The sequence below is a fragment of the Giraffa tippelskirchi genome, chromosome 2 (assembly GCF_054371585.1).
Source record: "Giraffa tippelskirchi isolate mGirTip1 chromosome 2, T2T-mGirTip1v1.2.pri, whole genome shotgun sequence".
Lineage (NCBI taxonomy): Eukaryota > Metazoa > Chordata > Mammalia > Artiodactyla > Giraffidae > Giraffa > Giraffa tippelskirchi.
Window position 1 is genome coordinate 229,771,910 of NC_137276.1, and position 27,785 is coordinate 229,799,694.

The following is a 27,785-nucleotide window of genomic DNA, read 5'->3' on the forward strand; positions in this document are numbered from 1 at the left end:
GTGTTAACATGCACATAAGTCACACTTTAAAGGACCAAAGCCTTTTGGTCATAATCAGCTTTTACCACGTATTTCAGAATGTGACTCAAACTTTTTATGGTGCAGTTTCAGCCACAAACTGTAATGTGGTGCATAGGATTTGTCGGGACTCCGTGATTGAACCTTCCTAGTTCCAGTCAGTTGATAAGAATGCCTCTTAACCACCATTTTTGCATTTTTATAGTGGAGAAAATACTTTTGAAAGCAATGATAAGGTGACTGTAATTTGTTAGGAGTACTTTCCTATACCGCATATCGTCTTCAAATACATTATCATTAAGTATCACTCAAGAAGTAAAGACTTCTATAAATTTTAAATATTTGGATAATAGCTACACGCCCTTAATCAAGATCATATTCCACCAAGGGAGATAGGAATGAACACTTGTGTGAATTTCTCATCACTTACCTCTCATTGTAGGTTTCTCACTAAGTGAACCTTATTTGCTGTATTTATTCCAGACATGCAGAGCAGTTCTTTAAAACTGTTCTCCAGTTTTGAGCAGAAAGCCATGCTGCTAAAGCGCCAGGCTTTTGCTGTCTTCAGTGGAGAACTTGATCAGTACCACCTTTACCTTCCTCTAATCCAAGGTAAGAAGGCCCACCCTCCCTGCAAGCCCCCTCCGCACACAGACAGGCCCAGAGAGGCCAAAACCGCTGGAGACCACAGGGGCCCACAGCACATGCTGGCAGAATGGGCCAATGTGAAATGAGCGTTCCGCAGGGGCGATCGTAGAAGAACTTTGGTAAATCGGGAACTTTGTTTAAAAAATGAATTACTACAATGCTGTTAGTCTTTATTAGGTCATTTTTTAAAGTCTGGCCGTACTTCTTCAGCACTGTCTCCTGCTCGATCCCTCCTGCAGTTCAGATACTTGGAGGGTGCAATCCTAACGGAGGCTAGTGAAGGAGCAAGACTGTGGAGGAGAGCCTTTTTTCCTTAGCAAGTTTTTTTTCTCTCCTTCACCCTCACAGTATCCTTTATCTGCTTCAAAAATGAATGATTGGGACTCCCCTTGTGGTCCAGTGGTTAAGACTTCACCTTCCAGTGCAGGGGTGGGGGGGTTCAGTCCCTGTCTGGGAAACTAAGATCCCACATCTCTCTCTGGGCCAAAAAACCCAAACCTAAAGCAAAGGCAACATTGTAACAAGTTCAGTGTTGTGCTGTGCTCAGTCACTTCGGTCCTGTCTGACTTTTTGCGACCTATGGACTCTAGCCCGCCAGGCTCCTCTGTCCATGGGGATTCTCCAGGCAACAATACTGGAGTGGGTTGTCATGTCCTCCTCCAGGGGAGCTTCCCCACCCAGGAATCGATCCCACATCTCCGGCGTCTCCTGCATTGCAGGCAGGTTTTTTACCTACTGAGCCACCTGGGAAGCACAACAGATTCAATAAAGACTTAAAAAACAGTCAACATCAAAAATCCTTTTTAAAAAACTAATGTGGATATTACACATGACTTTTGAAGGGTTTTTTCCGCTCCTCATGAAATGTTAAGATGAACATTCTAATTCACCCTCCTCCAAGATATGAAAGAATTCTCAAAGACAAAATGTGTTTTTCTTAAGACTCATAGCCTAAATGGGATATAATGAAGTAAAAAAAAAAATCTTTCAAGATCATATTAAATATCATGAGTACTAGTTTTACAAATACTAGAATTATGATGATGTCAGTCATTTTGGGGGAGGGTCAGGTTTGTTAAGGTATATAATTTACATACAGTAAAGATGACTTCCCCTAGTGGCTCAGATGGTAAAGAATCCGCCTGCCGTGCAGGAGACCCAGATTCAATCCCTCTGTCCAGAAGATCCCCCAGAGAAGGAAATGGCTACCCACTCCAGTATCCTTGCCTGGAGAATTCCATCGACAGAGGAGCCTGGTGGGCTACAGTCTATGGGGTCGCTCAGAGTCAGAAACAACTGAGTGACTAACACTTTACCTACACTAAAAGTCACCCTTGTGGCTGTACAGTTCTGTGAATTTTGATAAACATACACAGTCATGTAACCACCACTACAGTCAAGATACAGAACGTTTCCATCACCCCTGAAAGTTCACTCTTGACCCTCGGAAGTCATCTCCTTCCTTGACCCCCTCAACCGCTAAATCTGCTTTCTGTTCATGTAGTTTCATTTTTTCCAGAACGTCTTATAAACGTGATTAGACAGTGTAGAGCCTTTGAGTCTGGCTTCTTTTGTGTTTGAGAGTCATTCATGCTATTGTACTTATCCAGAGTTATTCCTTTTTATTTATTTATAGTATCCCATTCTGTGAGTTGTTTACCAGTTCACCAATGGAAGAGCATTCAGGTTGTTTCCGCATAGAATTATGCAATAAATCTCTTAACACTGCCCTCCTAAAAAATTTTTATAAACATCTGTCAGTTCAGGAAGTATATGCTTTTCCTAAATATTAGTATTACTAACTCTCAGCTCACGTCCCTACTTGGTTAACCATTTGAAAGGTCTTAATGATTTTAGGCCAAAACATTAACAGCTTTCCCAAGTATTAATTATGATAATGTTTTACATTGGCAATAATAAAAGATACCATTTTATACTTCAGCTGACATAACTTCCACAACGTCAAGCACATCACGGAGATGTTCATGCCATAACATCCTGAATACCTATGATGTGTGAAAGTGAATATTCAGATAGGACAGTTCCTTACTCGAAGTACTAACCGGCTGATGCTATCAGAGGGTGACCAGGAATGCCCATAAAGATAATGGCAGCCTCCCAAAGCCTTCAGCTCAGAGCAGAGTCAGAGCTGAATTTCGTGGCATCCTTACAGGATTCAGGAGGGGGGAAGATCGACAGGAACCACGTTTCCTGTGGTTCACAGGCAGCATCTGGGATGGTGCCTCACACACCTGGCCACGGGACAGGGGCCTGAAAGGGCAGCGTCCAGCCCACTGTCCCAGAAGGAGCGCGGTGGCCAGTGCACTGGCAGGCCACCTTCTCTCCCATCAGACACTCTCCTAAAGCCTGGGGTGAGGCCCAGAGGGCTGAAGAGACGGTGTTCGGTGTGTAGAACAAGAAGAGAACAGACAGTTTCCTTCCTTAACCAGTGAGTGGCGTAGAGAGTCTGAGCACCGCAGGACGTAAACGTTCAATTCCTGAGAAATCATGAAAGGGGGAGAGAAGCAGGGGACCACAGAATAGTATATACATTCTATATGGTGCTCTCATATATGGCATATATGTATATGGGGGCTTCCCTCGTGGCTCAGACGGTAAAGCGTCTGCCTGCAATGCGGGAGACCCGGGTTCGATCCCTGGATTGGAAAGATCCCCCTGGAGAAGGAAATGGCAACCCGCTCTGGTACTCTTGGTTGAGAAATCCCATGGATGGAGGAGCCTGGTAGGCTACAGTCCATGGGGTCGCGAAGAGTCGGACATGACTTCACTTTCACTTTCTTACATGAATATGAAGGTCACCTTCATGCTGACTTTAAGAAATGGTTTGGGAGCCCTTGGAGAAAGAGGAATTTCTCCAAATGAATACCCTCCACTTTGGATAACTCAAGGGCTATTTTTTTTTAAGTACTACCTGTTTGAAAAAATAGAGTGGAACTCCCTGGCGGTGCTGGAGTGGTGGGTTTCAGAGTGTTCTCTGACAGTCTTGTGTCACTGAGTGGCCTCTGGAACAATGAGGTCAACAGAATAGACGATCCAGAAGGTTCTAAATAATTGCACACCATGGTGAAGAGTCAAGGCCTGATCAGAGGAGGCAGGAATGGGGAAGGCCTGGCGTTTCTCCTCTGGGGTACCCTCTGGGGTCCTTTCCCCCTGACTGACCACCATTAAGCAGCCCTGGGTAAAGGTGATCGTTGTACGTGGAGTGCGGAGCTAAATAACACTATATATCTTGGTTTATACATTGATCTCAGAAGAATCTTTAAATGAGCTCAAAGCAATTTTTTTTTTTTTTAAATGGGAAGGATGATCAAATGCTGCTTGTCTAGAATGAAAGGAAGACAGGCATCACCCCCTACAAAGGCCCCTGACGAAGGGATCAGAAAGAGTCCGAGGCAACACTCCGTGCCCTTTAACTGATGAGGGTGGCTCCTTCTAGGTCCACTGAAGTCCTTCCCATCTTTTAAGCCTTCCTCGTTGTCCTGGGTTAGCTCCATTTTTGTATCAGGATACTGATGCTCAGAGGGATTAGCACCTCCGTAAAGCTGCATTGCCACTACCTGGCAAACCCTGGACTGAAGTCTGAGCTCTCTGGCTCCCAACAGTAGGCTGTGGTCTTCAGGCAGTACCCTTTGAGGCAGGTGAGTTTCACAGATAGGAAGCAGGCTCAGCGAGATTACCTGGCCAGCCTAAAACGAGATTCCGCAACCTTGACAGTGGTGCATGGGTCTGGCTCAGGGCTGTCTCTGCTCTCTGCTCACAAGGACTCCGTAAGCCTGTAAGGTTTATCACTCAGCTAAGAAAGGAGTATTAGAGATTCTAAAATAGATCATCTTGACTGAAGAATAATCTCACGAGTTTAGTTTTTATTTCAAGTATCAATACAAAATGAATATGCCCTATGTATACAAACCACTTTTTTAAAATATGTTTTTTCTTGAAATAGATTGACTCACAAGAAGTTGCACCAATAGTACCTAGTGTTCCTGGGTACTATTTCTCCAACTTTCCCCGTGGTAGCATCTCACACAAGCATAGTCCCTCATCAAGACTGAAAATTGACCTGGAAATACTACCACAACTCAACTAGACTTGTTCAGATCTCACCAGTTTCTACAATGCATTATTCTTATGTGTGTGTGTGTGTGTGTGTGTCCAGTTCTGTGAATGAATCTCCTATACAGATTCTTGTGGACGCACCACAACCAGGACATAGAACTCTTCCCTCACCACTAAGCAACGCACTGAAGCCCCTCAGTTCAGTTCAGTCGCTCAGTCGTGTCCGACTCTTTGCAACCCCATGAACTGCAGCACGCCAGGCCTCCCTGTCCATCACCAACTCCTGAAGTTTACTCAAACTTGTGTCCATTGAGTTGGTGATGCCATCCAACCATCCCATCCTCTGTCGTCCCCTTCTCCGCCTGCCTTTAATCTTTCCCAGCATCAAGCCACTCACTTCTTTGTATAGTCACAGTCTCTACCCAGCCCTAACCCTTGGAAACTGCTCACCTGTTCATCACTTTCATTTGTCACTTTGAGAATATTGTATAAATGGAATCATGCAGTATGTCACCTTTTGAGAATAGCCTCTGAGATCCATCCAGAGGCAAGTAGGTTCATGGGTGTATCAGGAGTTTGCTCTTTTTTAATGAGAATAATACTCCATTTTATGGATGTTTCACAGTTCATTTATCCATTTAACTGGAGGACATTTGTGTTGTTCCAGTTTGGGGTTATTAGAAATAAAGCCTCTATGATAAACATGCATGTACCGTTTTTGTGTGGTTGTAAATTGTCATTTCTCTACATAAAGGTTTGATTACAGGGTCCTGTGGTAAACATGTGTTTAACTCTCTAGTTCAGTTCAGTCGCTCAGTTGTGTCCGACTCTTTGTGACCCCATGGACTGCAGCACGCCAGGCTTCCCTGTCCTTCACCAACTCCTGGAGCTTACTCAGACTCATGTCCATCAAATTGGTGATGCCATCCAGCCATCTCATCCTCTGTGGTCCCCTTCTCCTCCTGCCTTCAATCTTTCCCAGCATCAGGGCCTTTTCCAGTGAGTCAGTTCTTCGCATCAGGTGGCCAACGTATTGGAGTTTCAGCTTCAGCATCAGTCCTTCCAGTGAATAGTCAGGACTGATTTCCTTTAGGATAGAATGGTTTGATCTCCTTGCAGTCCAAGAGTCTTCTCCAATACCACAGTTCAAAAGCATCAATTCTTTGGCGCTCGGCTTTCTTTATGGTCCAACTCTCACATCCATACATGACTACTGGAAAAACCATAGCTTTGACTAGATGGACCTTTGTCATCTAACTCGCTAAGAAACTCTCTAAGAAACTGCCAAACTGTTTTTCAGAATGGATGTACCATTTTGCATCCTCATTTAAACAGTAATTCAAATGTCATTATCCTTTTTGATGCCTATGGAGGTAACCTTTGTTTCATTCCTGATATTGGTAATTTACCTTCTCTTTTTGGGGGTCAGTGTTTCTAGAAGTTTATCAGTTTTATTGTTCTTTTCAAATTACCAAACTTTAGTTTGACTTTTTTTCTGTATTATTTTTGTTTTCTTTGCAATTTCATTTATTTCTGCTCTTTATCATGCCCTTCTGTGTCCTTGTTTTGGGTTTAGTCTGTTCTTGTTCTAGTCTCGTAAGTTGGTGGTGGTGGTTTAGTCGCTAAGTCGTGTCTGATTCTTGCGACCCCATGGACAGTAGCCTGCCAGGCTCCTCTGTCCATGGGATTCTCCAGGCAAGAATACTGGAGTGGGTTGCCATTTCCTTCTCCAAGTCTCATAAGCTAGAGGCTTGAATTATAGAATTGAGTGCTTTCTTCTTTTATAATGTAAGCATTTAGTGCTATACATTTCCCTCTCATTACTTTTAACTATATCCCACAAAATCTGATAATCTTTCAATTTTCATTCATTTCTTTATATTTTATTTGATGCTTCCTCTTCAGCCCATATCTTATTTATTAATAGAAGTTTGTTCATTTCCAAGTGTTTCCAGTTGTTCTTCTGTAATTAATTTCCAGTTTGAGTCCATTATGGTCAGAGTGGGCTTCCCTGGCGGCTCAGACAATAAAGAATCCACCTGCAATGCCGTAGACCTGGGTTTGATTCCTGGGTTGGGAAGATCCCCTGGAGGAAGGCATGGCAACCCTAGAGAATCTTGCCTGGAGAATCCTCATGGACAGAGGAGTCTGGCAGGCTGTAGTCCATGGGGTCACAAAGAGTCAAACACCACTGAGCGAATAAGCACACACACGTGGTCAGAGAACATTCTTTGTAGAATTTAAATTTGTTGAAGTTAGATTTTATCATGGGTCATAAAGCAGTCTTGGTAAATGTTCCAGGAGCAGTTAATGAGATAATTCTGCTGTGTTGAGCGGAGTGTTCTGCAAGTGTTGTTTACACCCTGCAGGCTGATGGTATTGCTTGGTTCTTCTATATCCTTACTTGACTGTTTTTTTTTTCCTAGGGCTTCTATCAGTCATGGGGTAGGGATGTTGAACCTCAGCTACAGTTGTCAGTAGTTATTCTTCTTTGAGTTCTGGTAGTTCTTTCTTCATGTATTTTAGACCTCTGTTGTTCGGTGCACAGGCATTTAGGAATGTTATATCTTCCTGCTGAACTGACCCTGCACTCTGCTGTGTCCCTCTTTGACCCTGGTGCTTTGCTCTGCTGTCCATTCTGTGTTATGTTAATAGTGCCACTCCAGCTTTCTTAAAATGTTAGCATACAACTAGGTCATTTATTTAAGCCATTCAACCAATCTCTCTCTTTTAACTGGCGGGTGTAGACAGTTTAATGTAATTACTGGCATGTCAGGATATATTATGCCTTCTTATTTATTTTCTGTTTGTTCTTTGTTTTTCATTCCTTTATTTCCCTTTTTCTATTTTCCTCAGGTTGCTTGAACATTTTTTCAGCATTCCATTTTGATTTATTTAAAGTGGGTTTGGGGATGTATCTCTTTTTAAAGCTTTTTGCAGTGATCGCTGTAGGGATTGCAGTGAACATAGAATATATATACTTGTATCAACATTTTACATCGTTTGGGATGCTCTTCTTTTCTCCCATGTGGTATAGTTGTCTGAAATACTACCTTTTTGTACTGGAACCATAAGAGATAAAGATAAACTTTTTGCTTTTACTGTCCAACATAGGTTAAATACTCAGGAAGAAAGAATATTATTTATGTTACATGATTTTAAGAGAAGTTTATTACTAATGTACTCCAGTGACTCTTAACCAGCATGACCATAGTTCAGCTGTTTGCCATGGCAATTTGTCGTATTCCTCAGAAACCTTAAATTATGGGAAGAATCACATTCTACAAGCAGTTATTTCAGTGGAGCAATGGGGAAGACTTAGGGACTAGAGAGTTTCACTCAACTTTTTTTTCCTGCAGGAATTGAAGCTTTTGTCATAGTCATCAAATCTAAACTTGACTGAATAATTCTTTTATTCACTCACTTCGCTTGTCACTCCTCACCCCCAACATACAGTGTCATCTGCCAGCCAACCTATGTGACCTTCTAGTTCCAACCCTTACCAAGGGCTGTCTTTGGTTTCGATGTCGCATGCTTCCTATTCTTAGAAGAACATTTACAGGACTTCCCTGGAGGTCCAACAGTTAGGACTCCATGCTTCTACTGCAGGGGGCACGGGTTTGATTCCTGGTCAGGGAACTAAGATCCTGCAAGCTAGACAGCATGACCAAAAATTAAAAATTAAAAAACACCAACATCATTTACGTGCTCATTGATGATGCAGTGGGTTTCTGGCTTGAGCCAGAAGTTGATGCCTTCCTTCCTACTCAGCTGTAGCAGGGGAATAAGAGACCCTTGATTCACTTCTTTAGCAAACACCATGAATTGCTGTGCCTCACACAGAAGAGGGCTGTGGGCAAACGTGGAGAGCAATACCATTCTCCCAACACCAATCTCACGTACAGTTGTTGTCAAACGTCAGAGCAATTGCAGTTGTGTTTTTCCTCTTTGTCTAGTGAGAAGCGCCAAACTCGTCATTTGTGTGACATCTCGAAAATCTTCTTTCCTTAGAACGCCTGACAGACAATCTCAGAGTGGGACAGACATCCTCAGTTGCTGCTCAGATGTTTCTTTTTTTCAGAGTTTTGCTGCTAAGAATATCTCCCCAACATTTGACTTCACTGTGGCCAATAATGGTCTCTGAATTGGTAAGTGCAAATGCTTTGTTCCTGAAATAAAATTGGAGCTTTTTAAAATGCGTTTTCAGGAATAATGTATCCTTTCGTGTATATCTAATTTTATCTGTAAAATTTTCAATCAAGTTGGTAGTGCATGATCAGCTCTTGGTTAAGTAGAGATATTTTATCCTCTAATAATAGTTGACCTCTCAACTGTAGTTATTTAAATTAATTTGATATTATTTGCTTTTTTTTTTTTTGGCCATGCTGCGCGGCTTTTGGGATCTTACTTCCCCAACCAAAGATTGAACCCAGCAGTGAAAGCATTGAGTCTTAACCACTGGACTGCTGTAGAACTCCCTATTTGCTATTTTTAAAACTGGCTTTTTCCCACTTTTATTGAGATATAAGTGTCATGCAGCAGCGTATAAGTTTAAAGTGTACAACATGATGATTTGACTGAAATATATCATGAGACCCTTATCACATTCAGTTAACATCCATCATCTCATAACGGATCCAAAAGGAAAGAATTTTTTCCCTTGTGATGACAACTGAGGATTTACTCTCTTTACTTTCACCTGTGACTTACAGCAGCTTTAACTGCAGTTGTCACGTCCTACATTACATCCCTAGTAATAACATATGTCTTATAAATCGATGTTTGTACCTTTTGACCACCTTCATTCAATTTTCCCTCCTCCCACCCCCTGCCTCTGATCTCTTCTGTGAGTTTGGTTTGGTTTTGCTTTGTTTCTTAGATTCCCCTTATAAGTGAGATCATACAGTATTTGTCTTTCTCTTCTGACTTATTTTACATAGTGTAATACCCTCAGAGTCCTTCCACATTACTGCAGATGTGCCAATGGCAAGATTCCTCCTTTTCATGGCTGAATAACATTCTGTGTGTGTGTATTCTCATACATATATACATTTGCATGTATGTTTGTACACACATATACATACATACACATGCATGTGTATACGTATACATCTATATACATATATGTGTGTATATATACATATATATTCATATATATATATATATGAAACAGTTCCTTAATTCATTTATTTGTTGATAGACACTTAGGATGTCTCCATGTCTTGGCTGTTGTACTGAGTTGACCAAAAAGTTCATTCAGTTTCTTCCTATGTCACAGAAAAACCTGAACGAACTTTTTGGCCAACCTAGTAAATAATGCTGCAGTGAATATGGGGGTGCACATATCTCTTTGAGAATATTTTCATTTCCTTTGAGCATAGTCCCAGAAGTGGGTGTACCGGATCATATGGTGGTTCTATTTTTAATTTTTTGAGGAGCCGTCATACTGTTTGCCATAGTGACTGTACTAGTTTATAATCCCACCAACCGTGCACAAGGGCTCCCTTTTCTCCACATCCTCACCAACATTTGTAATCTCACCCATTGGATGACAGCAGTTCTGGCAGGTGTGAGGTGATGTCTCATCGTGGTTTTGATCTGCGTTTCTTTGATGATAAGTGATGTTGAGCATCTTTTCATGTGCCTGTTGGCTACTCCCATATCTTCTTTGGAAAATGTTTATTCAAGTCCTCTGCCCATTTTTTATTTGATTATTTGCTTTTTTGTTATTGAGTTGTATGAGTTCTTTATATATCTTGGATATTGTCCCTTACCATATTTGGTTTGCAGATATTTTTTTCCCATTTCATAGGTTGTCTTTTCATAGTTTTAATTGTTTCTTTTATTTGCTAATTTTTATGGACATATTTAAACATTTAAACATTAAGCTAGATTTAACCTCTCTCAAATAGTAAGTTGAATTCACTTTTTTTTTTTTTAAGATTCAGGCATTCATACAGCTTGAAGAAGAGCTGAAAAAGGACAATGAGTCATTGCGGTAAGTGGTGTATGAGTCTGTGCACATATGTGAAGGTTAATGGACATCACTGTATTTTGTTTTGTTTTGTTTTAGATCCAGACTGTGGACATCAATTTATGATGTAGGGTTAGCTAATCCTAAACACCATTTTCTTGAAGTAGTTGTGAAGGGACCAGCTATTCTGACCCATTTCTCAAAAGGAAAAAACCTTCTTATGGACATTACATAGGCAAAAGGACTACAGCGGATGTGAATGAATTTCTAACAAGAGTTTCTTTGCCAATTTATAGAAACAGCAACAAAATCAACAGAATGAAAGTTGCAGCCTCTGATGGAAATGGGCCGTCGGTGGGGGAGATACCCCAGAGCGAGCTGGTCCTCTATTTATCAGCTTGCAAATTCCTAGACACAGCACTTTCTTTTCCACCTGACAAGATGCCGTTATTTCAAATGTAAGTCATAGGAGACCACGTGTCCTCTTCGAAGGAGGTGACTTTTCTTTCCTTGTCAGCACTTTCACTTGTTCTTTCCTGTACAGCGTGTGGGTTACTAGTGGCCGAGGAGCCTGCTCAGAATACCGAGTTTCAGATTACTCGCAACATCTGTGGTTTGGTAAATTTGGCTCACAGTAGTGTTTACGGATGGGTTTCTGTTCGTGTGTGTGTGTTTCAGTGGGTTTTGCTGTTGGGTGCTTATAAAACAGATCAGTCCCCCACTGGTGATCCTCACTGCATTTGTGTATTTTCTTTTTTTTTTTTTTTTGGTCTCTTTGTTTTTAATTAACTAAATGGAACACGCTCTCTCCAGTTCACTCTGCCCTTGTTGGCTCACATTTCCTGCGGCAGCATTAACACAGCTGCTTGTATGTTTCATTTCATGCCTGGCCCCAGATGCCGCTTCTCTCCATTCTGTCCCTCTAAAGAGAGAAATCATGTAGAAATGTTTGTGGTTAGAAACACAGAATGAAAGAAGCCAATCTGAAACAGCTACATACCGTATGTTTTCAACTACAAGATGATCTGTAAAAGACAAAACTGTAAAGACAGTAAACAGATGAGTGTGTCCCAGGAGTGGAGAGGGAGGCAGGGCACAGGATTTTCAGGGCATTGAAATGACTGTGTGTGATTGTGTGTCCACTGTATGTGGACACATGTCATTACACACTTGTCCAAGCCGATGGAAGATGCAGCTCCAAGAGTGAATCCTAAGCTTAACTCTGGACTTGGGGTGATGATGATGAGTCAGTGTCAGTTCATCGATTATAACAAATGTACCCTTCTAGTGGGAATGTTGACAGGGAGGCTCTGTGTGGCAGAGAGCGGGCAGGGGGCAAATGGGAAACCTCTATACTTGCTGCTCAACTTTGGATGAACCTAAAACTGGTCTAAAAAAGAAAGTTTTTTTTTTTCTTTAAGTGAGTTTTAATGTACGTGGATATGCATAGTGGCACTAATCATGATAGGCCAAAAGTAGAGAAAACCTAAATGTCCATCAGTTGACAAGTGGATAAATAACATATGGTGTGTTCAGACAGTGCAGTTGTCTACAGCACAAAGAGATGACGTGCTGGCACGTGGTGCGGCATGGGCGAACCTTAACAATAGTAGGTTAAGTGAGAGAAGCCAGGTACAACCAACCATGTAGTACATTGGTTCCAATGTAATCATGTACACCCATGATTCCGTTTATATGAAATGTCCAGAATAAAAAAACCTGTGCAGACAGAAAGTAGTTTAGTGGTGGACTCGATTGAGGAGTGGATTGAGGGATGAGATTGAGGAATGATTGGAGTGGATTGACGGGTGAGAGCTAAAGGGAGCAGGGATTCTATTTGAGGTTATGAAAATCTCCTAAAGTTGATCATGATGGATGGTGATGGACATACAATTCTGTGAATATACCAAAAGCTATTGAATGGTGCAATCTATTTTTTATTTATTTGTATTTTGGGCTGTTCTGGGTCTTAGTTGCAGCACACGAAGTGTTTAGTTGCAGCGTGTGAACTCTTATGTTGCTGCACGTGGGGTCTACTTCCCTGACCAGGGATTGAACCCGCATTCCCTACACTGGGAGCGCTGAGTCTTAGCCACTGAACCACCAGGGAAGTCCTGAATAGTACACGTTAAATGAGTGAACTGTATGGTATGTGAACTACATCTCAGGAAAGCTATTTGAAAACCTCTGAGTGGGCTCTGAGCCCGCGTGCCTGACCTCGGATTCTCTTCCTCCAGTTACAGGTGGGCGTTTGTTCCCGAAGTGGACACAGAAAGCCCCGCCTTCTCCTCAGATTTAGAGGAGGATCACCAAGAATGCAAGCCCCACACTGTCAGGATTCTTGAACTTCTAAAATTAAAATATGGGGTAATTGTTTTCCTTTTTACAAAATTTGTGTTTGTGGTAGAGGGGGACAGGCTCGGGGGGTGAGTGAGGAACTTCATATGTCATTTGATTTCAATGACTTTGAATGGTGTTCAGAATGCCTCGTAAGTGTTCAGACTTGGAGAGGGTTATACATTTCATCTTTGTCTTAGCGTTTGTATGTCACTTTCTCATCCCGGATGCTAAGAGGTAAAGCCTCCTGGGTGGACACAGTCCTGCAGAACAGCAGTCCCCAACCCCTTCGGCATCAGGAGGCGGTTTTGTGGAAGGCACTCTTTCCACGGACCAGGGAGCTGGGATGGGTTGGGAGCATGGTTTCAGGGTGGTTTCGTTACCTTTATTGTGCACTTTATTTCTTTTATCATTACGTTGTGATAATAAAATAATGATCCAACTCACCGTAACGCAGCATCACTGGGAGCCCTGAGCTTGTTTTCCTGCAACCTGATGGTCCCAGCTGGGAGTAATGGGAGACAGTGACACCCAAAGTGTGTTGCTAATGTCCAGTCTACTCTGTAATCTCATCTTGTTCCACTGCTCACCTCCTGCTTTGCAGCCCGGTTCCTGAATAGACCACAGGTTGGGACCCCTGCTATAGAAAGAGATGTGCCCACAGAGTCCCTCCGTGACTCAGAGGAGGGGCCTGCAGGAGGGGTGGCAGGGGCCCCAGCAGGATGGCTCACAGCAAATTCTGGTGGAAGACGGCAGTGGAGACGTGGGATTCGAGTTTACACTGCTGCCGTCGGCGCAGGCAGGGAGTTTTCCTAGAGGACTTGTGTCTTAGCTCTCACCACCTGCATGGGCCTCTCTAACCCTTAGCATGTCGTCATTGGTTTTTTGCAGGAAATCGGCAGCTCAGATGAGATTGCCATGAAGAGCGAGTTCCCTCTGCTGCGCCAGCATTCTCTTTCCAGCATTAGGCAACTGATGCCCTTCTTCGGGACTCTAAACTGTGCTTTTAAAACCCAGAGTCGACTGCCTGCCGACACCCAATGCCCTCCTCCGCTCATGGTGTTTACTGTCGCAGATAACCCAAGGGTCTTGAAACAACTGGAAGAATGTGTTGAACATGACTTTTTGGAACATCTGGAATGTTAACCTTGGACCGGAGAATTTGTGTAAGCCATTTACTGAGACCTTGAGAAAAGCCAGGATATATTGAAAACAGAAAAGGAGCCAGAATAGTGGTTCTAAAAAAAGTCTATCTCAATTTTGAAAGTAAATTTCAGATCTTTTTTTTTTGGTGGCCAACAAAACACACTTCCCTGAAATGCCTTGTAATATATTTAGGTCTGATTTTATGTTTCTTCCTCAATGTATGTAAAGAAGTGAAATTAATATATCATCTAATGGTGGCACAAAATTTGTAATATAAAGTAAACCATGAAGAGATTGAAAAATTGGGTTTTTTTTGTTGCAGATATATGGGTCTGTGTCAGTACATCTCTCTAAACATTTTTAACTCGTTGAATATTATTTTTAACCTTTCATACATGTGTCCCTTTAAGTGTTTATTTTGGTACCACATTTTAAAATGAAAATATATTATTTTCTGAAAATACTAATAGCCCGTTACCTTTGACTATTCAGCAGAGGTGTGAGCGTGAAGACAATCTCAGTGTATTTAACTCTGCTGCATTAAAATCACGTGTTCGCACCTTCTGCTGGGTAAGAAATACACCGTTTTCAGCCCTCCGACAGCTGTCACCTCAGTTATGCACCGCAATGTGCCTGACCAGCACTTTCCACTCGACATAAATCAGTCATCATGGTCATGGAGGCTTTAATGCCCGAAACTGCTGTTGGGGAAATTCACTCTGGACTCTTCCTTATTACTCTGTCCTCTCTGGGAACTCTTTACCGCTGCAGACATCGCTGTTCGTGAAAATAATTCCTAGGTTCCTAGGCACAGACTCCTTGGGGCTGGGAGCATGCCATCTCACTCTTCAAGCCTCTTTGTCTTACGCCAGCTTCCCTACTTAGAGTCCAGTTGGCACCCATCCTGCACGGCAAGTGCCCTCACTCTCTGCCCGTTCTCCAGGCTTGCCTGCCAGACCTGCCTGTCTCAGGTTCCCTTTTCAGCCACCAGGGCATTCCATGACATCACTTTCCAGGTCAGACGATGCAGACAGCTCTGACGCGGGCTCTCAGATAACATCCTTTCTACAGATAAGGGTGTTTGGGAACTTGACAAACAGTATTGGTTTAGTTTCTTGTAACATCCTACCATGTATGAGTTTGTGAGCAGGGCAGAAGCAATTTGTGTCACTAGCCCCAAGATAGGATGTGGGGAACACAGAACCACTTGGTTGCCTACATAAAGGCTAAAAGTAAGAGTCGGGAAGCACCATCACATATGGATATTCATACAATATGTGTTAAACATTGCATGGAGGGACTTCCCTGTTGGTCCAGCAGTTAAGACTCGGTGTTCCCAATGCAAGAGTCCCAGTTTCGATTCCTGGTGGAGGAACAAAGATCTCACTTGTGACATGGCATGGCACCCCCCAAAATTGACAAAATAAATAGCTTATTTATATCATCAGTAGCTATTAGGCTATGAAAGATAGTTCTTGTAGCTGTACTTAGATTTACAAATTTTGTTTTTTTCCTTTTTTTTTCTCTTCAGTGTCTAAAATCAATACCATATGTAATTTAATCCTTTTTTTTTTATTAAGTAGAAATCTTAAAGGGATTTAATAATACATCTCTGTTTAGCATAGAACACTCAAAAAGTCTTGTAAATGTGATGCTGAAGCTGAAGCTCCAGTACTTTGGCCACCTGATGTGAAGAGCAACTCATTGGAAAAGATCCTGATGTTGGGAAAGACTGAAGGCAGGAGGAGAAGAGGACGACAGAGGATGAGATGGTTGGATGGCATCACCGACTTGATGGACATGAGTTTGAGGACTCAGTTTTACCCACATTCTACACCAGGCATATACTTTGTGCCTCAGTTTTCTCAATTACAAAGTGGAATTATCAATGGTAATTACCCCTCAGAGTTGTAGGAACTAATCCTCTCGGTGTTCCCTCCGTGATCTATATTTTTTTTCACTTTTTTTTGGATCTTTTGTATCTTATTTTTTTGACTTTTTATTTTATATTGGAGCATACTATTAATAATGTGTTAATTTCAGGTGTACAGCAAAGTAATTCAGTTATATATGTACCTATTCTTTTTCCAATTCTTTTCCCATTAAGGTTGTTACATAATACTGAGCAGAATTCCACATGCTACACAGTAGATCCTTGTTGATTATCCACTTTAAATATACCAGGGTGTACATGTCAACCCCAAACTCCCTAACTATACCTCCCCCCAACCCCCTCCCTGGCCCCCACCTGTAACCATAAGTTTGTTCTCTAAGTCTATGAGACTGTTGCTGTTTTATAAGTTCCTTTGTGTCATTTTTTTATACCACATATAAGCGATATCATATGATGTCTTTACCTGACTTCACTGAGTATGATGATCTCTGGCCCCATCCATGTTGCTTCAGTGTCTACATAGTTCTGATCACGCATGTGTGTCTGCTCGGTCGCTCAGTCATATCTGACTCTCTGCAGCTCCATGGACCGTAGCCCTCCAGGCTCCTCTGTTCATGGAATTTTCCAGGCAAGAATACTGGAGTGGGCTGCCATTTCCTACTCCAGGGACCTTCCTGTCCCAGGGATCAAATCCACATCTCTTGCATCTCCTGCACCGACGAGGGCATTCTTTACCTCTGTGCCACCTGGGAAGCCCCCATCAGCAAAAGCAAAGCGTGTGCTCACTCTCAGTACCTACAAGCCTATGTGTTGCATTAATTGACCTGAGTATCCACATAGATTGTGTATTTTACAAAAGAGAAAATGGAGATTTTTTTGGGCCGCATCACACGATATGTAGGATCTTAGCTCCCCGACCAAGGATCAAACCTGTGGCCCCTGCAGTGGAAGAATAGGACCTTAATCCCTGGGCAGCCAGGGAAGTCCCTCCGTTTGTTGTTTTTGTTTAAGTGTAAGGAAAAACAAAATTACCATTTTTTTTTCCTTCCTCATGGAGGCTTTTCTCCATCCCACTTTGAAGATGACTGTTCTGACTCAGTTCCTCCTAGAAGGTAAACCAGGTGTCCAGCCCAAGGACCAAAGTGCCGCTGCTCTGGGGGCAAGCAGTGAGCTGGAACCCCTGTTCTAAGAAAGCAGGGTTTGGGACACACACAGCTGCAGGGGGGTGTGGTGAGGACAGAGCCCATATGTATGGGAATGACACGGTTGTTACCACTGGGGTGCTTTCCAGGGGCTGGGCGTGGCGCCGTGTCATGTGGGTTGTTTCCTAAGCCCCGGAGGAGGTAAGCAGTGTTACCCAATTCTACAAAGTCAACAGAGTCTTATGTTCGTCTTGGTCTAGAGCACTACGTTCTCAAGCCCAGTGCCGAGAAGAGTTCAAAGGAAAACCCCAGGAGGGCTGCTGCTGTGTGGTGAGGTGTGGAAGACCCCTTCTGAGGGCACCCCGCCCAGTGGGCTTCCTGCCAAACCTGGCCACCCTGGGGTCACGGCACAGCGGGTGGCTCCCAACTCTCAAGGTGTGGTGAGGAGTGTCTTAAAGGAGAGCAAGCCTTATTTCCCAGTATGTGTGTATGCCCAGTAAAATAAGAAGGAACTGGATGGGTCAAGACAGTTGATGAAGCCTGTAATTAAAAGCTTTGAACAACAACCTGGGAGACCAGACAGAATCTGGTCTTTGGAATAAAATTCTGATGTAAGACAATGCCTTCTACTAGGTATTATTTGCAGTTTAATTGTTCAGTCACTAAGTCGTGTCTGACTCTTTGCGACCCATGGGTTGCAGCATGCCACTCTTCCGTGTCCTTCACTATCTCCTGGAGTTTCCCCAAATTCATGTCCATTGGGCCAGTGATGCCATCCAATCATCTCATCCTCTGTCATCCCCTGCCCTTCCTCCTGCCTTCAGTCTTTCCCAGCACCAAGTTCTTTTCCAATGAGTCAGCTCTTTGAATCAGGTGTCCAAAGTATTGGAGCTTCAGCCTCAGTCCTTCCAATGAACATTCAGTGTTGATTTCCTTTAGGATTGACTAGCTTGATCTCCTTGCTGTCCAAGGGACTCTCAAAGAGTTTTCTCCAGCATCACAGTTTGGAAGCATCAATTCTTCTGTGCTCAGCTTTTCTTTATGGTCCAACTCTCACATCTGTACACGACTACTGGAAAAACCATAGCTTCGACTACATGAACCCACAAACATAGAAAAGTAACACCATCAAAGGAGAGACTGTGGCCATGTGGACCTGGACCAGCAAAGGAGTCCATTCTACACCAAGGGGCAACTGGGCATTGTGACAATCACTACAGTGGTATCTTGGCGATTGAAGGCTCCTCTAGTTGTGCTGTACGGGCTTCTCACTGCGGGGGCTTCTCTTGTTGCAGACCACGGGCTCTACGCACGTGGGCTTCAGTAGTTGTGAAAGGTTGTTGCTGAACCACAAAAAGACACTGGGATTCTTGGCCTCCGGAGGAGAAGAATTCAGTCCGGAGCCAGAGATGAGGCTTGATCGCTCAGAGCTTTTGTGTAATAAAGTTTTATTAAGGTAGAAGGGAGATAGAGAAAGCTTCTGACATAGGCATCAGAAAGGGGCAGAAAGAGTACCCCCTTGCTAGTGTTAGCAATGGAGTTATATACTCTCTAATTAGTTATTACACTGAATCAAAAGAATGTCTGGAGGTTGTAAAGACCTCACCAGACCCACTCCCATAATTTACATTTTAAGATAACAGGATTAGCATTTGACAATAGAAAGACCCCCCAGACCCACTCCCATAATATACATTCTAAGATATCAGGATTAGTCAGAAGGTTTTCAGGAAGGAGAAACTCCTCCAGCTGGAAACATTATTGCTGCTGCTGCTAAGTCGCTTCAGTCGTGTCCGACTCTCCGCAACCCCACGGACTGTAGCCCATCAGGCTCCTCCATCCATGGGATTCTCCAGGCAAGAGTACTGGAGTGGGTTGCCATTGCCTTCTCCTGTATAATCCCTAGTACAGAGTTTAAACTGAGTTGTGTAATTGACTAAGACTAAGGAATGCAGAGGAAAAAAAAACGACTGTCCTTTTCTCCTCCTTGAGAATTCCAGACCCCTCTCTCCTTGGGGACCACTAGACTTCTTATCAACCTACCTAGGAGATGACTCTCATTCCCCCCTTTTCTTTTAGGAGAATTATGTTGCCAAGGGAAAGAGGCGTCATTTTCATTCCATAACTACTTCCTGCTGTTTAGGGGCGTGGTCCCTAGATTGTTGAGGCAACATATTCTCCTAACCCTCATATTGAGGGTCTTGATCCAGGGGCCCCAAGTAATAGTTGGAGGAGGCTGTGGCACTCGTAGGAGCTTGGACAACCATTTGTAACTTAAAAGCTGTTAGACGGTTAGAAAACCCCATTATACAGTTACAGACGTAAGGCAAAATAAAATAGTCATTAAACCAAGTTAAACTCAAAATGAAAAGTCACATTATGTCCATAGTTACATCAGTCCATCTTAAGGTTGTTAGATGTCATCAGTTTAAGAAGAGGCATCACATGCGATTGTTGTTGAAGGTATTTGCAGACTTGGAGAAAGTCTTTTCCTTGAAGTGGAGATGTCCACCACAGGAAGCCTTCCACTGATGAAGAGGGGAGTGCTCCACAGACCCAGCAGTTAGACCGATTATGAAAGGCAGCATAGGAATGAGCCCAGGACAGGAAGGCATTTTCTTGAGGATCAAACGGCAGACTCAGGATTTTTGGAGTCAGCAGAAGTAGGCTCACACAGATTATCACGCCCATCTGAAAAGTACAAAGTCAGAGCATAGAAAGTAAAGACATAAAATGAAGTCACTTAGTTCTGGTCAGGGTGCCATCTCTTAACTCGAGTGTGATGTACCCACGAATCAATTCCTGGCATTTTGACAGCTGTGGGAGAAGAAAGAATAACCTGGTAAGGCCTTCCCAGAGGGGTTCAAGGGATTGGCCACCAGACCCCAATGTCTTTATGAGGACCTCGGTTCCTGGCTCAAATAGAGGCTTGCTTGACTCAGAGGCTGGGTCAGGAGTCATCTCCCGGAGTTCTGTTAATTCCTGTTGAAAAGCTGAGAGCTGAGTTACATAATTAGTTAATTCCAAGGCTTCAGGGTCTATAACAATGTCTGTGCATAAGAAAGGCCTTCCATAAATACATTCAAAGGGGGACAGTCCCTCCTTTTTGGGGCAGTTCGAGCCCTCATTAAAGCTATGGGTAGGACTTTAATCCAATTGTCCTGCGTCTCTTGAGTTAATTTGGGCAGGTGTCTTTTGATAATGTCATTAGCTTTTTCAACCTTCCCTGAGGATTGGGGTCTCCAGGAACAGTGTAAGTGATACTCTATTCTAGGGCTTTAGACACCCCCTGAGGTACAGCAGCTTTAAAGGCGGAGCCATTGTCACTGATGGCTCCATGGCAACCCAAACCTGGGGATAATTTCATGGATTAAAATCTTTATAACCTCCTTAGCCTGTTGACGATGACAGGGAAAAGCCTCAATCCATCCAGTAAGTGTCCACCCAAACTTGTAAGCAAGAATACCCATTAGCTTTTGGCATATGAGTAAAATCAATTTCCCAGTCCTCTCCAGGATACTTTCCACTTCGTTGTAATCCAGATTTTGCAGCTTTTCAGTCTTTAAGTTATTTTTCTGACAAACCTCACACCTTTTGATAATGTTCTTTGAAGTTTTCATTACATTTTTTCCTTCAGACAAATGAGAAGCCATCTGGTAAGTACTCTCTGCACCCAAATGAAAACTTTGGTGTAAACCCTTAAGAATTTTCCATCGAGCATTTTCAGGAATTATTAATCGTCCATCCTTGGACTGTAACCATCCTTTATCAGTAATCTTTGCTCCTCTTTTCTCATATCTTTCTAATTCTTCCTCAGTATATTGTGGTTTTTCCTGTTCCACAGGACCTGTCCAGATGAAAGGCGTCTGTAGTGAAGGGGATTCGTAAAGTACAGCTTTTCTGGCTGGACAGTCAGCCAGCTGATTACCTTTGGCTACTTTACTCCCATCCCTGCTGTGCCCTTTGCGATGCATAACAGCTACTTCTTTAGGACAATATATAGCAGTTAAAAGTCTCTTCATCTCTCTGAAATGTTTAATAGGTTTTCCTGTTGCTGTTTTAAACTTTCTTTCCATATTGCAGCATGAGCATGTAAAGTCAAATAAGCATACTTAGAATCAATGTAGATATTTACCTGCTGCCCTTTGCTTCACTCTAGAGCTCGAGTCAGAGCCACGAGCTCAAGCTCCACTAACTGAGCACTGGTTCCCCGGGGGAGAGATTTTGCTTCTAAAACCTGTTCAGCAGTCACCATGGCATAACCTGCTTTACGCTTTCCATCCCGAACAAAAGAACTGCCATCTGTAAATATTTCCATGTCAGGATTGTCTAATGGGGTATCCACTAAATCTTCCCGAGCTGCATAGTTTAAAGTTAGGAATTGGAAACAATCGTGATTAGGTGTTTAATTTTCCTTCTCAGGAAGGAAAGTTGCAGGATTTAAATTTCCACAAACTTTAAGCTTAGTTACTGGTCCTTCTAACAATGACTGACATTTAAGAAGCCTACTGTCTGTCATCCAAATATTAACCTTAGAATTTAAGATTCCACTCACATCATGAGAAGTCAGTACAGTAAGGTTTCGTCCATTAATTATCTTTAAAGCTTCAGGTGCTAATAAAGCCGCTGCCCCAATTACTCTTAAGCAGTGGGGCCACCCACGTGAAATTACATCTAATTCTCGGCTTAGGTAAGCAATAGGTGTCTGGTGAGGCCCTCAGAGTTGTGTCAAAACTCCCAAGGCCATACCTTTTCTTTCAGTGACAAACAAATTAAATTCTGACCCTGTGGGCAAGCTCAAAGTGGGAGCTTACAGGAGAGCAATCTGAAGAACCTTAAAAGCCTTTTGAGTATCTGGAGACCAAACCAGTTTGTCGGTTTGGGCCTGCTGAGTTTCAACTATAAGTTTATATAAAGGCCAGGCAAGTTCCCCATAACCCGAATCCAAATGCAACAGTAGCCTGTGATTCCCAAAAATCCTCTCAGTTGTCTTAAAGTCATAGGTAGGGGATGATTTAGTATAGGTTTAATTCTCTTGGGGCCTATGGTCCTAGTCCCTTCTGATATGATTAGGCCCAGATATCTAACAGATTGTTGACAAAGCTGAGCCTTTTCTCTTGATGCCTTGTAACCGCAGCCTGCCAGAAAGTTTAAGAAATCTTCTGAGGTTCGTGAGCAAGCTTCCTCTGTCTCAGCACAGAGCAAAATATCATCTACATATTGTAATACCACTGCTTTGGAGCTATTAAAGTTTTGTAGATCCTGTGACCAACTTTGTCCAAATAAGTGAGGACTGTGACAAAATCCCTGGGGCAAAACTATCCAGGTTAACTGAGAAGCTGGCTGCGTAGGGTCTTCAAAGGCAAATAGAAATTGACTTTCCTCCACCAAAGGCACTGACTAGAAGGCATCTTTCAAATCAATTACTGAGAAATATTTGGCTCGTTCAGGAATTTCAGACAATAGAGTATAAGGATTAGGCACCACCGGGTGTAAAGGAACTACAGCCTCATTTATTATTCGTAAATCTTGAACTAGTCTCCATTTACCGTTTGATTTCTTTAAACCCAAAATAGGAGTGTTGCATGGACTATTATAGGGAATTAACAGTCCCTGCTCCTTTAAATTTTCGATGATAGGTTTTAACCCTTCTTTAACCTCAGGTTTCAGTGGATACTGCTTCTTATGTGGAAATAAGTGCGGGTCTTTGAGCTTGACAACTACAGGAATAGCATTTTGTGCTTGACTGATAGATTTTCCATCAGCCCATACTCTAGGATTTACATTTTGTTCAATTAAAGGGAGAGAAAGGGAGGGCTCCATATTCATGAAAACAGAGGCATGGACCTTGCTCAGTATACCCCTCCCCAAAAGGGGTGAGGGAGACTGTGCCACGATCAGAAACTTGTGTGAAAAATAGCACAGAGTCCCAGTCACAACTTACAGAAAAACTGAAGCAATACCTTTTGGCTTGTCCAGACAGTCCCATTATGGGAGGGGATCGGGAAGAAAGTGGGCCAGGGGCTTCAGTAAGAACAGAGTAAGTTGCCCCAGTGTCTAAAAGGAAATGGACGGATTGGCCCCCCACAGTTATTAATACCCAGGGTTCCTCAGGTGTAATTAGGACGGGAGCTTGTGTGGGGTCCCCCGGGCACTTTCAGTCCTGATTGTCCTGAGAGTCCAACCCCTGAAACCTACGCCTCTGGGGGCAGTCTCTCCTCCAGTGTGGTCCTTTGCAGACCCGACATGGAGCCGGGGGCGGCTTGGATGCCTGAGGGCAATCTCGCTTGAGGTGCCCCTCCTTTCCACAGTAATAGCAAGCCCATCTCTTTTCACCTGGGTCCCTCTGGGCATTTTTTTCAGGCTGTTTAAGAGCAGTTCTCATAGCCATTGCTAGGGCTTCCGCCTGTTCCTTTGTCTTTTTCTGCCCTTCTTTCTTTTCCTCATATTCCCTACCATAATAGACTGTCTGAGCCAGTTGTAACGGATTATCTAAAGACTGGTTAGGTCCATACGCCCGTTTTAATAGCTTACGGAGGATATCTGGAGCCGACTGAGTGAGAAATCTTATCTTTTAAGATCACTTTTCCCTCTTCAGTTTCAGGATCAATCTCAGTGAGTCTGGGAAGGGCTTCTCTTAGTTTATCTAGGAATTTACCAGGAGCTTCCTTCTCCTCCTATTCTACGTTTGCCAATTTGCCATAGTTTAAAGACTTAGCACGAGCCTGCCTGAGTCCTTCAAGAATACATCTGACAAAATGACTCTGATCCCATCTTCCTTTAGCTGTGTTGTAGTCTCAGTCTGGTTCTGTAATTGGGACCACCTGATTTCCAGTGGGGAGGGCAGTTATCTCGTCCTCCCTCTTCCCTGCTAATTCATTACCAAGCCATTCATCTCCATAAGCAACCGCTTTTCCCAAAACTCGACTTTTTGAGTCGGGAGTCAGCGTTTGTCCCAAGATATACATCACATCCTTCCAAGTAAGGTCATAAAGCAGAGTAACACATTTAAAAGCTCTAATATATTTTTCTGGGTCCTCTAAATAGTCTCCCAAATCCTCCTTGATTCTTTGTATTTCTTGATAAGAAAAAGGCTTATTAACTTTCATAGACTGATTATTTCTCCCGGTGGGTGCTTCATGGAGAGGCAACAGCTTGTGTGGCTGTTCCTCAGTCTCTCTGGTTGCTCTGCACATATGATCCCAGGGATAGAGTGGAAAAACCTGCTTTTCTTTATCTCTTTGTCTCCTGTCCTCCATCTCATCTAGCAAAGTAGGAGGAAAGGAGGGAGCTACAGGAGTCACATCCAAATCTATACCCTTAGGACATAAGTCTGGCATACTTCACAGAGAGAAAAAGGGCAACACACGTGCTACTTCTACCCATTTCCCTTGTTTTCTACAGAACTGGTCTAATTGTAAAACAGTATTATACTTAGGAGACCCTCCAACTGGCCACCGTTCACCGTCCTCCAGTGGGTACCACGGCCATGCAGTATCACATAGGAAGACCAGGTGTGTCTTCTTTAAGCCCTGGAGATCAAATCTATTCCAGTTTTTCAGGATACAGTTCAAAGGAGTGAGGCTGGAATTGTTAGCTCCCATCTGTAAGAGAGAAAAAAAGCGACCAGCGCCATCTTTCTACCAGAGGCGTCCCTCCCTGCTCTAGATGGGGGTGTAGACAGACTTTACACCAAAGCTTTCCTTTCCTGGTCGGACTTGGTCTGTCCCTTACTGACGCAGGCGACATACTCATCCCTCCCAGTTCTACCACTGAGACGGGGTGGGGATGCACCAGGGGTAGACCTGATGGCATCCCTGACTGATGTCCAGCTCCTCGCCATTAAAACCTTGCTTGCCTCTGATGCCACCCAGGGGGCAATCAGAGTAACCTTCCCGAATGCCTCCCAGGCTAAGACCTCTGGGGGCACCGTTCGTCACCTGAGTGCCTGTGCACAACCCTGAGTATATTCCTGACCACAATAAGACCGATACGAACATAAAACTGAGATGTTCCTTCCAAGCGTAACCACACCAGTGTAAGAGCCTCCTCTGGTCCACTAAGAGCCAGCGTTACCAAAGGGAAAAAAAAAAAAAAACACATTGTAGTTCCAATCTGAGTAACCTTTAACCTCAGAGATGCTCTTGGAGCTAGAGCTCCATCTAACTTCTGAACTTTCGATTCCCAGCGAGGTTAGGCACTTCCTGACTACCAATCCAAGTTTGGGACCTAAGTCACATGACACAGAAACAGCATAGATCACAAGTCCCTTGAAAGTCTATGATCCGATAGATTAGATTAGTACTTCCAATTTCCAAGGAGTTATGATATGGTCAAAGAGCCCGAAACGTTTGACCGAGAAAGGAGAGTTCGGTCCACACACTTTGCCCATTTCTGGTCGGTCCAAAGGAGACATGAGTGCCTCTTGGCATTGGCAGGTCGGTATAAACCCCCGACAGGTTTCTAACATAAGCAGTATGAGGTCACTGCAGAACCGGGCTCCTCACTTGCTTTGCGCAGGGCATTTCATTCATTCACGCAAGCACACCATAGAGTTAGTAAAGTACAGCAAAAACGTGTTCGCTAGGAGAACGAAGAACTAGAGCTCCAAGCACCCTTACCTTGTCCTGAAGAATCCCGGACGAGTCCCCAAGATGAAAGGTTGTTGTTGAACCACGAAAAGGCGTCGGAATACTTGGCCTCCAGAGGAGAAGAATTCAGTCCGGGGCCAGAGACGAGGCTTGACCGCTCAGAGCTTTTGTGTAATAAAGTTTTATTAAGGTATAAGGGAGACAGAGAAAGCTTCTGACATAGGCATCAGAAGAGGGCAGAAAGAGTACCCCCTTGCTAGTGTTAGCAATGGAGTTATATACTCTCTAATTTTGGTGATGGACAGAGAGGCCTGGCATGCTGCAATTCATGGGGTCGCAAAGAGTCGGACACGACTGAGCGACTGAACTGAACTGAACTGAATTAGTTATTACACTGAATCAAAAGAATGTCTGGAGGTTGTAAAGACCTCACCAGACCCACTCTCATAATTTACATTTTAAGATAACAGGATTAGCATTTGACAATAGAAAGATCCTCCAGACCCATTTCCATAATATACATTCTAAGATATCAGGATTAGTCAGAAGGTTTTCAGGAAGGAGAAACTGTCCTCCAGCTTGAAACATTGTTGTTGTATAATCCCTAGTATAGAGTTTAAACTGAGTTGTGTAATTGACTAAGACTAAGGAATAAGGAGTCCTTATTGCCAAATTCAGACTGAAATTGAAGAAAAGTGGAGAAAACCACTAGGCCATTCAGGTATGACCTAAATAAATCCCTTATGACTATACAGTAGAAGTGAGAAATAGATTTAAAGGACTAGATCTGATAGACAGAATGCCTGATGAACTATGGATGGAGGTTCGTGACATTGTACAGGAGACAGGGATCAAGACCATCCCCATGGAAAAGAAATGCAAAAAAGCAAAATGGCTGTCTGAGGAGGCCTTACAAATAGCTGTGAAAAGACGGGGAAGCGAAAAGCAAAAGAGAAAAGGAAAGATATACCCATTTGAATGCAGAGTTCCAAAGAATAGCAAGGAGAGATAAGAAAGCCTTCCTCAGTGATCAATGCAAAGAAATGGAGGAAAACAATAGAATGGGAAAGACTAGAGATCTTTTCAAGAAAATTAGAGATACCGAGAGAACGTTTCATGCAAAGAGAACGTTTCGGCTCAATAAAGGACAGAAATGGTAGGGACCTAAGAGAAGCAGAAGATATTAAGAAGAGGTGGCAAGAATATAGAGAAGAATTGTACAAAAAAGTTCTTCATGACCCAGACAATCACGATGGTGTGATCACTCACCTAGGGCCTGACATCCTGGAATGGGAAGTCAAGTGGGCCTTAGGAAGCATCACTAGGAACAAAGCTAGTGGAGGTGATGGAATTCCAGTTGAGCTATTTCAAATCCTGAAAGATGACACTGTAAAAGTGCTGCACTCGATATGCCAGCAAATCTGGAAAACTCAGCAGTGGCCACAGGACTGGAAAAGGTCAGTTTTCATTCCAATCCCAAAGAAAGGCAATGCCAAAGAATGCTCAAACTACCGCACAAATGCACTCATCTCACACGCTAGTAAAGTAATGCTTAAAATTCTCCAAGCCAGGCCTCAGCAATAAATGAAGTGTAAAATTCCAGATGTTCAAGCCAGTTTTAGAAAAGGCAGCGGAAACAGAGATCAAATTGCCAACATCCGATGGATCATCGAAAAAGCAAGAGAGTACCAGAAAAGCATCTATTTCTGCTTCATTGACTATGCCAAAGCCTTTGACTGTGTAGATCACAATAAACTGGAAAATTCTGAAAGAGATGGGAATACCAGACCACCTGACCTGCCTCTTGAGAAACCTGTATGCAGGTCAGGAAGCAACAGTTAGAACTGGACATGGAACAACAGACTGGTTCCAAATAGGAAAAGGAGTCCATCAAGGCTATATATTGTCACCCTGCTTTTTTAACTTATATGCAGAGTACATCATGAGAAGTTCTGGGC

General features: G+C 43.1%; 1 protein-coding gene and 1 long non-coding RNA gene across 8 annotated transcripts in view; one reads left to right on the top strand and one right to left on the bottom strand.

Moving 5' to 3' along the window:
* DOP1B (DOP1 leucine zipper like protein B) overlaps positions 1-17,856 on the top strand; it is a 129,180-nt gene extending 111,324 nt beyond the window's left edge. For 4 of the 7 annotated variants that reach the window (XM_081573050.1, XM_081573052.1, XM_081573054.1 and 1 more), the window contains 6 exons: positions 502-630; positions 8,755-8,891; positions 10,686-10,741; positions 11,014-11,175; positions 12,955-13,084; positions 13,946-14,502. In XM_081573050.1, coding sequence (XP_081429176.1) covers positions 502-630; positions 8,755-8,891; positions 10,686-10,741; positions 11,014-11,175; positions 12,955-13,084; positions 13,946-14,200 — 869 coding nt within the window. In that variant the 3' untranslated portion in view covers positions 14,201-14,502. Of the gene's footprint in view, positions 1-501; positions 631-8,754; positions 8,892-10,685; positions 10,742-11,013; positions 11,176-12,954; positions 13,085-13,945; positions 14,503-15,820 lie in introns of those variants that run through there. The other 3 variants (XR_014077699.1, XR_014077700.1, XM_081573051.1) reach the window with 2 other exon arrangements.
* Positions 2,538-3,699, bottom strand: LOC145539301 (uncharacterized). Its single transcript, XR_014077706.1, has 2 exons — positions 3,599-3,699; positions 2,538-3,164 (listed from the first exon to the last, which is right to left on the bottom strand). It is a non-coding gene; the product is annotated as an uncharacterized LOC145539301 (long non-coding RNA).
* Positions 17,857-27,785: the final 9,929 nt, after the last annotated feature.